Source organism: Hemitrygon akajei, chromosome 6 (genome assembly GCF_048418815.1).
Source record: "Hemitrygon akajei chromosome 6, sHemAka1.3, whole genome shotgun sequence".
NCBI classification, from domain to species: domain Eukaryota; kingdom Metazoa; phylum Chordata; class Chondrichthyes; order Myliobatiformes; family Dasyatidae; genus Hemitrygon; species Hemitrygon akajei.
In genome coordinates, this window is record NC_133129.1 from 146,146,628 (window position 1) to 146,159,530 (window position 12,903).

At 39.0% G+C, this 12,903-nt stretch overlaps 1 protein-coding gene across 2 annotated transcripts in view; it reads left to right on the forward strand.

Moving 5' to 3' along the window:
* ush1c (Usher syndrome 1C) overlaps positions 1 to 12,903 on the forward strand; it is a 191,396-nt gene that overhangs the window by 37,497 nt on the left and 140,996 nt on the right. For both annotated transcript variants that reach the window (XM_073049471.1, XM_073049472.1), the window contains exons 5-7: positions 4,638 to 4,746; positions 5,694 to 5,718; positions 11,778 to 11,835. In XM_073049471.1, the coding sequence (XP_072905572.1) occupies positions 4,638 to 4,746; positions 5,694 to 5,718; positions 11,778 to 11,835 (192 nt within the window). The remainder of the gene's footprint in view (positions 1 to 4,637; positions 4,747 to 5,693; positions 5,719 to 11,777; positions 11,836 to 12,903) is intronic.

The window sequence follows — 12,903 nt, forward strand, 5'->3', positions numbered from 1 at the left end:
ATTCTTTCTCTGCGTCATATTGACTTTCAAGCATTGATACAGTATCCCAATGCGTATTGCAGTCGGTTGTTAAACAAAGGTTTCTGTTGCATTAAAACTCTTCTTAACCATTATCACTGCAGCAATGGGCCTGACATTGAAGAAAGTGAAGATAATCAACAGGATGAATGGAATTCTATTTAAAATTCAAATACAATACTAAGCTTTATACCAAACTGAAGTGATAATTGCCTCCGAGATAATTGCTTCAGAGATATGGACAGCCTACTGTAGACAAGCACCTTACACTTGCAATTGTTAAGAACCTTCCTTTATTTAATTTCAGCACAAAGCCAGCCACCAATTTGTGTTCCAATTTATCACACTGCTATTCATGTATTTCATTGACCTTGTCCTGTAAGTGATATACATCTATAATTTCCCATGCTTTTTCCAGGATGCATCAGCACAAGAAATGGCACAGTATTTCAAAGATGCAAAGTACATTTATTTTCAAAGAATGTATAAACTATACAACCTTGAGATTTGTATAATTCCACCATAGTTCGTTCAAGTGTTTCTGGATGGATAAGAAAGTAACTGTTATGGAGTAAAATACTCCAATAGAATTTATGAGCACTCACTCAAAATAAGCAATTTTTCCCCCAGAGGTCCATACTACCACTTTAAAATATTCTGTTTAGAAGATTGGCTAATATGTTTTAATATTCCTTTTGTAAAGTTAGAGCTTATTTTATTGGTTTTCTTGTCACCAGTGAGAACAATTACAACGCAGCTCTCATTGCTGACCTTTCAGATACATTTGGAAGATTTATCCTGGAATATATTTACTGTGTTTGAGATAGCTTCCAATACATTAAGTAAGCGCATGATCTGTGTATCAACTACAGCATTGGTAAATCATGTGGATGGGCCATTAACCCTTTACTGAAGGAAATGTGTTGCATAGGAAGCTCATTGTTCCAGGCTGCTGTCTCAGAGGACAGCAGGCACTGTCTGAAATTTCATTCTTTGTATTCCAGGTGCCTTTTCCACTGATGTGGATAACTTTACATTATAGCTCAGGTTTATACTTTTTTTTTCCAGCCAACAAATGATGTGCGACTCTTTGTTCAATGATTTCTTGTTCAATTGACTGCAAAATTGCATCTCATCAGTCCTCAAGGTTCTGCTCCTGGGGGGGGGGGGGGGCACTGGGTAGTGGGGAAGGTTTCCATGTAGAAATATCGTGAGTACTTCTCTGTCACAATGAGATAATGACACAGGAGAATGACTTTTTTTGATAAGGCAAAACTGGATGAATTTTGTCCAGAAGTGTACATCTGTAATGTGTCTGCAATTATTTTGATGAAAATCAAACAACAACTGAAGTTGCTGGAAATCTGAAGTTAAAAAAAGATAATACAGGAAACACTGTAGTTAACATAGCACTATGGAATCAAACAGGTTATTTGAGTTTGAAGATCTTTCAGAAAACTTTTGAGTAATTAATTTAGTTTATTTAGAATTTTTCAGAAAGGATAAATCTGATTTTAGTTAATGAATCACATTCACCAAATAAATATGTTAGATATATCTTAATTTTTGTCTTGTTTATACAGTAGCGGTCACTTACTGTTTTCCTCCCTAGCTGTCGCCTGAAATATGATCACATGCTATTATTTGTGAATTGAATTCCAAACTTAGTATCTGCCAAATAGATCCAGTGCTTCTAACTTATACTTTTGTTTATGTCCTACATAATCAGCTGCAGATTCAGATTCCTTATTACCTTAGTTTTTCCATATTTTCCTGTGCCCTTCCCCTCACGTGTAACAAGTATTCCATTGAGTATTAACATTAGGCAGAATGCTTGACCCACCAGGTAGTATTACCGGCTCTAACTGTCGGTACTTCCCTTTACATGTCTAAAAGTAGCCAGATCAACTGAATCACTTGTAGCTCACCAAGCTGGTGATGCAGAGGTTTTCTTGCAAAGTATCAAAATACACCTGATCGCAGTAGTTCAGGAATGGATGAGGTCCTTCACCATATGAAATCACAAGTGTCTTCTATACCCTACCTGATCCAGTGGTTACGTAGGCTTCCATTGTAGAGCCAACCAGTGAAAAATCTGGTATTCCTGATGCAAAAGTGTGTGCTGGTATGTTGCTTAATACGGGAAAGGATAGAAACTCGTAGCTGGCCCCAGTTATATCCTCCATCAGCATCCACTGCACTTGACAACAATTGGGAATGGAACCATTGGTGTATTTTTTTGTGTGTGTGGAACCATTTATGGCTCAGGTAAGCTAGCTCAGTTTGGACCAAGGAACCTGATCTGGCACCTTCTATTCCATGCTGCGTGCTACTTAAATCAACAGTCGGATGAAAATATTTAATCATCAAGGCCTGCCATTCTATCATGGGCACCTCACAGGTGAACTGCTTATCCATCATGTGTGTTATCACTAAAATGAAATGGAAGAAGACTTTGGGGCGTGAGAGACAGAAAATGTGTTTTTCTTTTGCTGGTTGAGCATTCCCAATTAATATTTTTCAAATAGAACATGAGAATTAGGGGCATTTGGCCTTCAATCTGCTGGTTATCAAGATCATGGTTTTTATTCTACCTTCTGCATTATCTTGCTAAGCTATCCTTGGTTCCCCGAATATCCAGAAATCTATAGTTTTAAATGAACTCAGTCTCCACTGCCCACCAGGACTACAAAGTCCAAAGAATGACCACATTCTTAGTGAAGAGATTTGGAGGATGAGAGGTGACCTGCATCCTCCAGGTGTATAAGATGATGAGAGGCATTGATCGTGTGGATGGTCAGAGGCTTTTTCCTAGGGCTGAAATGGCTTACATGAGAGGGCACGGTTTTAAAGTGCCTGGAAGTAAGTACAGAGGAGATGTCAGGGGTAAGTTTTTTATGCAGAGAGTGATGAGTGCATGGAATGGGCTGCTGGTGACAGTGGTAAAGACAGATACAATAGGGTTTTTTAAGAGACTCTTGGACAGGTACATGGAGCTTAGAAAAATAGAGGGTGAAAGTACAAACATACATGTTCGGCACATCATTGTGGGCTGAAGGGGCTGTATTGTGCTGTAAGTTTTCTATGTTTCTATCTTCAAACTGCCCACCTGCCAACCTGTTTCTTGCAGGTGTAACTGTTCTCTTGCTGGGCCATTGGGAGTGATGAATTCCCAGCCTTTGCAGCAGGGGATGATCTTATCTAGCAGCAGTCCAATTCCATTCATAATTTTTTGGTGCCCCCCCCACCCCAGCATGGAATGACAGGAGGACTGTGGTCAGCCCTGAGGAGAAATGGAATCTCTGGCTCATCCTGAGAGTTGAATGGTGTAATTAGAGAGGAGGCAGAGAGGTACTGAACTGCAAGACTGTTTTGATAAAAAGAGGAGTTTAACCTCCGTTCAGAGAGCTGCACTTCTCTAATTTTATTCTTGGGAATCAATTGTTGATTATTTTCTACAAATAGTAATGGTTAGAATCTTTTATTTAATTGTTGCTTATAGTGAAAGCACAACATTACTGCCTTCACCTATTTCTATAACTTGAGCATAAATGAGTATGAGAGGGTGGCTACTGAAAGATTTATTTCCTGTGGTTGGGGAATGCATAACAAAATTTCATCAAATGAAAAGTGATGCAATGTTCTCCTTGCATAAATTTATTTTAGTTTTATGAAATATAACATGTATTTAAATAAAAACATGAATTTTGTTGCAATACATTTTAATCTAGTTGAGATGAAGAGAGGAGGGGTGAGCATCATTGTCTCTCATTTACTCACTTAGACGTGGAGTTTCTGGTAACAGTCAGTTTTCACTTGAATCTGGTTTTACAATACAGCAGTATTTAACTAGGTGAGATAATTTTATGAAATAACAATGACTTCATCAGCTGTAAGATACTAACTTTCCTGATTATGAAAAAGGATCTAGTGGTTTTACGGCATACAAGACAAATTAACTCTTCATTTGCTCATGATTATTGTATATGTCATAGCTTGAATTGTACATTTTTTTCCAAATTGACTGTTCTATTTTATTTGTATAATTGATCCTGTCTGTAAAAATATAACCGTGGTTCAGAGCCATGTACCAAGAGAAAACAGCAAAGCAAATATTTGAAGACATTGATATGGAAAGTCTTGTTTGATCTATAGCATTGAGCACACGATACATATTGCACACTTAGTGTAAAATTTGGACCCAAAATGAAACTGAAATTTGGAAGCAAATTACAGTACAGTTGCTACCCAACAGTATTCAACGATAACTGAAAGTACCATTTCACTTCTGTGTCCCAGATGATGTCATCTCAAGGTTTGTCATTTTAATCATTATTATTCCAGTAGATGGCGTAGGAACACCAGTTTCATCATGTAAAACAATTTATATAGCAATATTCTTTCTGGAGTTGTACTACAAATAAATTCCAAAGTCAGAGGTCAGCACAAAGGAATGAATTGAATTAACTATATTGGAAAATGACCAAGATATCTGCAGCAAAGTATTTGTTAGGATTATAGAATTTGAACCAGAAACTCAGAAACAATCGAGATATTGTGGATGTAACCACAGAGTTGTATTCTGAGCTGATATCAGATTTCCTCTTAATGTTTTCTAGCTTGGAGATGAGATTGTTCGGATAAATGGCTACTCAATAGAATCTTGCACACACGAGGAAGTGATAAATCTTATTCGCGCCAAAAAGACTGTGTCGCTGAAAGTTAGACGTAAGTGTAAATACTTTAAAGATTTAACTTTTTCAGATATTACATGTAAGGAAGTAGATTTGGTATTCTTTATATGATGTGGACTTGGAATCTAATATATTTAGTCTCTTGATAAGTTTGCAATAAAATATCCAACACAATGCCAATAAATTGATTTGTTGAAATTATTCTATCTTTACTTTTGTTGTGCAGTTATCCAATAATTTATAATCACACAGATTCATTCTAAGACTGATGTGATATTAATTTTCAATTAATATTTCTAATGCACGTCCATGAAGTTCCCAATTAGAAGCCATCTATATTTTTTCCCATCAAAGACAACCATGGAAGAATGAGTTGCAAAGTTGCAAGCTCTATACCACTACTGGAACTGAGTCATTTATTATATTGTCATTAGAATTGGTCTTACCAATTGCTTTTCTGTTATTATTGCAAACCACTACAGAAAAATAGAATCAAAGGCAAGTATATCTTTGAATCTGACTCTCATCATAGTAGAGTTTTATCAAGACAATAGAAACAGAGCATGAAAAATCTTTATGTCCCTTTGAACAGGCTTCATCTTTCCATAAGATTGCAGCTGATCTTTCATGTTAGGGTCATTTTCCTATACTAAGCCTATAATCCTGAGCGCCTTATTAACCAAAAACCTAACTACCGGTAGCTCTATCTGGAATATGCTGAGTACAGGGTTGGGTACAGGAGTCCAACAAATTACTGCCTTCTGGGTAACAGTGTACCTTCTCACCTCCAGATCAAAATGAGGCATTAGCCATTCCAGATATTTGATTCATGGTTTGAGACACTTTAGGCAGAAAAAATATCATCCCTGCATCTGTCTTGTCAATCCCCATAAGAAATTTGCATGTTTTTGTCTGTAGAATTGGAAATAGTTATTTGTGACATTTAAGGAGCTACTGATATCGAATTTGCTTTTATTTCAGATGTTGGAATGATTCCTGTCAAAAGGTAAGAGGATCTTTATTTTCATTTCTAAACCCAGTAATCTGATTAGGCTGTACATTCTGACCGAGCTATATACATTGATCTATTGTACTGTGCAGCTACCCAAATCACTATCTCATCTAGACAGAGCTTGGATTGTTGAAGAAAAGTGCTAGTGTATCGGTAAAGCATAAAAGCCATGAATTCTACTTTCTCCATGTTGCTTGCCTTCTGGACTAGAACTTGCTGAGTACAGGTGTTGCTTGATTACTTTCTGATAGAGTTTCATCAGTTAGCATGCGTAGGCTTTGCTAATGCACACTTGTGAATTTTGTCGACATTTTATGGGTTACTTACGATTTAAGAGTTATTTATGTTAGTTTGGCCTGCTCATCTTGTTTCCCTGTCAAAGAGTTATGATTTGAGCATATATATTAATAGATTTGATCATGTAATCAATGCAAGCACTTATATCCATCCAAGGAGGTACAATCTTCTACCAGGGTAAAATGTACTATTACAGAAACTGATGAGAATGTTTCTTTTTTATATAGTGTCCTGCCAATGTTAGAACCACTAGAACAAATAGTCTGATGACTTATTAAAAGGAGTTGTGTGGAAATTGACTCATTATTCTTATATCATCAACATCAACTATTCCTTGGCCAGTTGCTTCTAATCTGGGAAAGCTTGATTCTAGTTGCTGAGCCAAGTGCAAGATTCACATAGTCTACGTCACGTGGTACAGATGATATTTACTGGACGAGGATTAGCTTGTCATGAATATTGTGTTCTTCCCCTGCTTCTGTGGTAACTTGTTGCCTTGGTCTACCCAGATGCTCCTTCTATATCTATTGTCCAGGTATTGCTATGAGTTGATGAAGATGTTGTGTATGGGTTTTGAGAACATCTTTGAAGGGTTTTCTCTGTCTTCCTGGAGGTCTCTTACTGTGTTAGAGCTGCTATCTGGTTCTTCATTCCCATTCCCCCACCTTCTTAGCCTGGCTTCTGCCCTCTTCCTTTCCAATGCTGATGAAGGGGTCAGCATAAAATGTTGACTGTTTATTTCCCTTCATGAGTGCCGCTTGACATGCTGAGATCCTGCAATATTTTGTATGTGTTGGGAGTTTAGTGTCAGACATGTGACCCTCCCATCTAACGATTGAGGAAGATCAGCGTGTTGACAAGAATGCTAGCAATGGTTGGAGCACTTTGCAGAGCCAATTTTAATGATAAATTTGTTTATTATTGCTACATGTACCAAAGTACAGTGAAATAATTTATTTTGCATGCAAACCATGCAGATAGTTCCATTGCCATAGTTCAATGAGGTAGTGCAAGGGAAAACAATAACAAAATGCCAAATGAAATGTTTTAGTTAGAAAGTACAATGCAGGCAGAAATTAAGTGCAAGGTCAGAATGAGGTAGATGGAGAAGTCAAGAGTCCATCTTATCATACTAGGAGACCAGTCAGTAGTCTTATAACAGTCCTTCAGTTTGGAGGTATGTGCGCTGAAGAATCATAGAGTCAGAGAGTTGTAGAACACTACAGCATAGAAGCAGGCACTTCAGCTCATCTAGTTCATGCTGAATTATTAATCTGCATAGTCCCATTGACCTGTACAAGGACCGTAGACCTCCATACCCTTCCCATCCATGTACCTATCCAAATTTCTCTGAAGTGTTGAAATCAAACTTGAATCCACCACATCTGCTGTCATCTCGTTCCACACTCACCATCCTCTGAGCGAAGAATTTCCCACTCATGCTCCCCTTAAACATTTCACCTTTCACCTTTGACCTCTAGTTCTAGTCTCACCCAACCTCAGTGGAAAACACTTACTTACATTTACTCTTAACTATACCACTCATAATTCTCTATCAAATCTCCCCTCATTCTCAAATGCTCAATGGAGTAAAGTCCTAATCTATTCAGCGTTTCCATATAACTCATGTCCTGAAGTCCTGGCAACATCCTTGTAAATTTTCTCTGCACTCTTTCAGTCTTATCAATAACTTTCCTGTAGGTAGGTAACCAGAATTGCATATAATACTCCACATTAGGCCTGACCAACATCTTTTGCAACTTCAATATAACATCCCAGCATCTGTACTCAATACTTCAATTTAAGAAGGCCAATGAGTCAAAAGCCCTCTTTACAACCCATTTTCAAAGGATAATAGATCTGTATCCCAGATACCTCTGCTCTACTGCACTCCTCAGTGCCTTACCACTCACTTTGCAAAACCTATCCTGATTTGTCCTCACAAAGTGCTACACCTCACACTTGACTGCATTAAATTCTATCTGCCATTTTTCAATCCATTTTCCCACTGGGCCAGATCCCCTGCAAGCTTTGATAGCGTTCCTCGCTGCTTGCTGCACCACCAATCTTGGTGTTATCTGCAAATCTGTGAAACCAGTTTACTACATTATCATCCAGATCATTGATATAGATGACAAACAACAATGGACCCAGCTCCGGTCCCTGTGGCACTCCACTAGTCACAGACTTCCAGTCAGAGAGGCAACCCTCTACTACCACTCTTTGACTTCTCCCACAAAGCCAATATCTAATCCAATTTACTACCTCATCCCGAATACCAAGAGAACAAACCTTCTAGACTAGTCTCCCATGTGAGTATTTATAAAAGGTCTTGTTAAAGTTTATTTAGATGGCATCCGCTGCTTTACCTTCATCAACTTTACGAGTAACTTCCTTGAAAGAGTCTGTAACGTTGGTTTCACACAACCTACCTAGCACAGGCCCAAGTTGTCTTTCCCTAATCAGTCCCTGTCTGTCAAAATACTTATATACCAGTCCCTTAGAATAGCTTCCAATAACTTACTGATGTCAATCTTACCAGCCTATTATTTCCCGGCTTATTTTTTGGAGCCTTTGTTAAACAACAAAACATTAGCTGTCTCCAATCCTACGACACCTCACCCATTGCTAAGGATGTTTCAGATATCTCTGCAATTTCTGAACTTGCCTCCCACAAGGTCCAAGGGTACACCTTGTCAGGCCCTGGGGATTATCTACCCTAACTTGCCTCCAAACAGCAAACACCTCCTCCTCTGTAATCTGTGTATGTTGCATGACTTTGCTGCTGTTTTGCCTTGCTTCCATAGATTCTGTGTCTATCAGCTTGGTAAATACAGATGCAAAAAAAAACATTTAAGATTGCCCTCATCTCTTTTGGCTCCATGCATAGGTGACAACTCTGATCTTCAAGAGGACCAGTTCTGTCCCTTGCTCCCCTTTTGCTCTTGATAGATCTGTAGAAGCTCTTGGGATTCTCCTTCTCCTTCTCTGGAGTAACCTGGCCGCTGTTGCTGTCCACTCCTAGGTCATCCCCCACCCCCCAGCAGTACTGTATACCGGTTATTGAGGGGAATGCCCATAGGGGTACTCTACACTGCTCCCCCTCCTGATAGTCACCCTGTTACTTGTATCCTGCACCTTGGATGTAACTACCTCCCTGTCAATCAACCCCTCAGCCTCATGAATGATCCAGAGTTCATCCAGCTCCAATTCCTTAACCTGGTCTGCAAGAAGCTACAGCTGGATGCGTTTCTTGCCTCCCTACCTTCCCACACGCCAAAAGATGAACAGTTCACTATTCTGCCTGGCGTTCCCACAGCTTTAACTGTGAATAAGAAAGGGAGAACGAAAAATTCAGCAAAAAATTTACCCGCAGCCTCTCCTTGCTGAAGACTCTCCTAGCCAAAGTCAGAACTCCTCACTCTAACAATGGCCCACTCACACAATGCCTGCTCCACTTAAACCGAACTTCTTTTTATTGCGTGTTGCCAAGTACCTAATTATGCATAATCCAACATTTTCTCAGGAGCTGTGGTGTGCAGAATTTCCCGATTGCTCCCACTTGCTTCTTCTGAAATCACTCTCTTGTACACAGTCTCCAATGTCTCCTCGTAATGTGTGGCGCTGAATGCTGAAGCTTCAGCAACCTGGGGGATGGGAGTGAGGAGCAAATGGCTGGTTTGGCTGGGGTCTTTGATTCTGTTGCCGGCTTTACCGAGGGATTGAGAGGTGTAGACAGAAAGCATGGAGGGGAGGCTGGTTTCTGTGATGTGCTGTGTTGTGGCCACAACACTTTGCAGTTTCTCACCGTCATGTATGGAGCAGGTGATGCATCTGGATAGGATGCTTTCTGTGGTATATTGTTTAAAAATTGGTGAGAGCGAAGGGCACATGCAAATGTGGAAGTAGAAGCACTGGTGCACTTCTCTGTCATGCCATCTATATGGTTGGACCAGTATTCATTCCTCTTTGATCGGGACTTAGTTGAGCCACCTATTCCAGCTATTACAGACAGTCACAAACAAGAGAAAATCTGCAGATGCTGGAAATCCAAGCAACACACACAAAATGCTGGAGGAACTCAGCAGGCCAGGCAGCATCTATGGAGAAGAGTACAGTTCATCAGGACTGGACCCTTTGTTACAGACAGTAGTCTTTTTGGATAAGTCTCTATTAGCTTTGCACAATGTGATGGAGCAAGATTTGCCAGTTCCTTACAAAATTGCTCAAGCTGAGCCAGGTTAGCTGGGGAGTGGCATTGAACAGCAATCTTGATGTCCTGTCAGAGATCTTCAATTGGGTTAAGGTCAGCACTCTGACTGGGTCACACGAGGACATCAATTTTCTTCATTTGAATCCATTCCATAGTTGTTCTGTCAGTGTGCTTTGGGTCATTGTCCTGCTGAAAGATGAACTTCCTCCCCAGTTTAAGCATTCTGGCAGAGGCTAGAAGGCTTTTATCCAGGATCTCTCTGTATTTAGCAGCGTTCATCTTATCAATCCTGACCAGATTTCCAGTTTCTGCAGCTGAAAAGCATCCCCATAGCACAATGCTACTTCCACCATATTTTACTGTAGGGATAGTGTTACTGGCTGATACGCAGTATTAGACTTATGGCTCACGTACTGCTAAATAAAAGCATATCGTTGCCTGTAAATACTTTGTGAAGCATTGCTTAGAAGATACTGTAAAGACGTGGAAGAAGATTCTTGTGGTTGGATGAGACTAAGGTGGAACTTTCTGACCTCAGCGCTAAGTGGTAAATGTGACATAAATCCAATACTGTGCCGTCCCTACTCAATTATGTGAACAAAGGGTTGGGGGCTGAATACTTTTTCAAGGCACTGTATCCTAATCACAGAACAATTTACACTGACCACGTAACCTACTAACCGGTACGCCGTTGGAATGTGGGAGGGAACCTGAGCAGCTGGAGGAAACCTGTGCATTCACAGGGAGGACAAGAAGTTCCTTACAGATGGCCTTGGAATTGAACTCCAAACTCCAACCCCCTGAGCTATATAGCTGCACACTAGCTACCACGCTACTGTGGCGGACGGAACAATCTTTGTCTTCATTTCCAGGCGTTTATTTTTAAGTGTCGTTCAATTAAATGTCAGATTTCCACTTGCTTCTTCAAGCCAAGCTTGCAATAGGGAGTTACTGATTTTAAATGGCTCAACTTTGCATTCCTAGCATATTGTCATCACAGTGTAATTTTGGCTAAGTTGACCTAAGCAATCTGCAATTACAAGCAGATTTGGATTACGTTACAGAATTGTGGTTAAGGTACATACATGATCTGAACACTTGAGAATATTCTTTGATAGGCTATTTACTGAGTTCATTTTTAGAGGCGTTCTCTTTTTGTTGGTTAGTACAACATGATGGTGTTTCCCCAAAATGTGATTCATCACATTTGCTCACTGAAGATTAAGCTAATGATCAATATTCGATTCCCAGTGTGTTTAATGCATCCTAGAACTAAAAATGATTTTTCTTAGCAGATTTGTATCAGTATTGATTTTCTTACTTTTGCATCACTGTTGGGTAGGTTGACAAGAAATCCAGTGAACCATGCTTTTCAGTTGCTGCTGTTAACAAGATAGCAATAGCTTTCTCTCAAATTTTGGGAGAAATTACACAGATGACTTTTCCTCCATGCACTGACTAATTGATGTGATGATTGTGAGAAAAGTACTGCAATACCATGCTAAAGACATGATCTGTTAAATGTCATTTATTTTCTGTTTAGTTCTTCTGAGGAGACTTTGAAGTGGCAATTTGTGGACCAGTTTGTGTCAGATGCTGGGGTAAGATGTGGATTTCCTCAGAAATAATACTTTTTCTTTTCATTTCTGGTTATTCCCACCTCATGTCAGCACTTTACCAGCAAATCTCTATACATTTTAAATTTGAAATTTAAATTACATCACCCCTATATTAACATGCAAGACTCATTCTGAAAAACTGGCACATTGAACGGTGACTTTGATAGTGGGAGGATGAAGGGTGCCACTGAAAATTCTTCAAGGACAATTGAGCATTTGAACTGGTGCACTGATATGACTAAGTGACTAATGACTAATTGATGCAGACTAAATGATATGGATCTGCTGGCTGTTTTTCCAAAGACTACAATTATATTACAGGGAGTTCATATTCTACTAACGGGCGTATAAATTGAAGAATTAAAATGGAAATAACTTTGCAGTTAACTGTGCTTCTTGGAAAACTAATTTTACCAGGTTGATTTGTTCAAGATGCATAGTGGTTTATGTGAAATGGACGCTCTCTGTGGTATCCTAATCTGTTGACAGTGAACACTGTTTTCCATATTTCTCAATCACTATTCCCTATTTTACAGAGCAACAAAAGTAGTAACTATTTGCGATTATATTACATTTTTAATGTAGTCAGTGAAGGAAAGAATTGCAGTTATGCTGTGCTTTTAGATAACCCAAACCCTGAACAGTCAATACTTAACAAGAATTGTCACTATTATAATGTAGAAAAGTTTATCATTGGGATTTAAAAAAAAACAATTGTAGAAGCACTAGAGCAGATGACCAAAATAGCAGATAAAAAAAGTAGATTTGGTAAAATGATGACAGAAGTAGTTACCGTAATTTAACGAGAAACAGACAGTAGAAAATTACTAAATCCAGATTTCTTGTGGTCATCAATTTTAGAGCAAAATGCATGATGAAGTGCAGAAAATTTAAATGTCTGATCAAATTTAAGATAATACAAGCAATTTGAAGGAGTACAAGTTTGAAACCTACACATTTTACAACAGGATTCGTGAATTACCTTCAGTGCTAAGTCATTTGACCTTCCATGTTAGTTACATTATTTGCAGCAATTCCAGATTAGCCAGT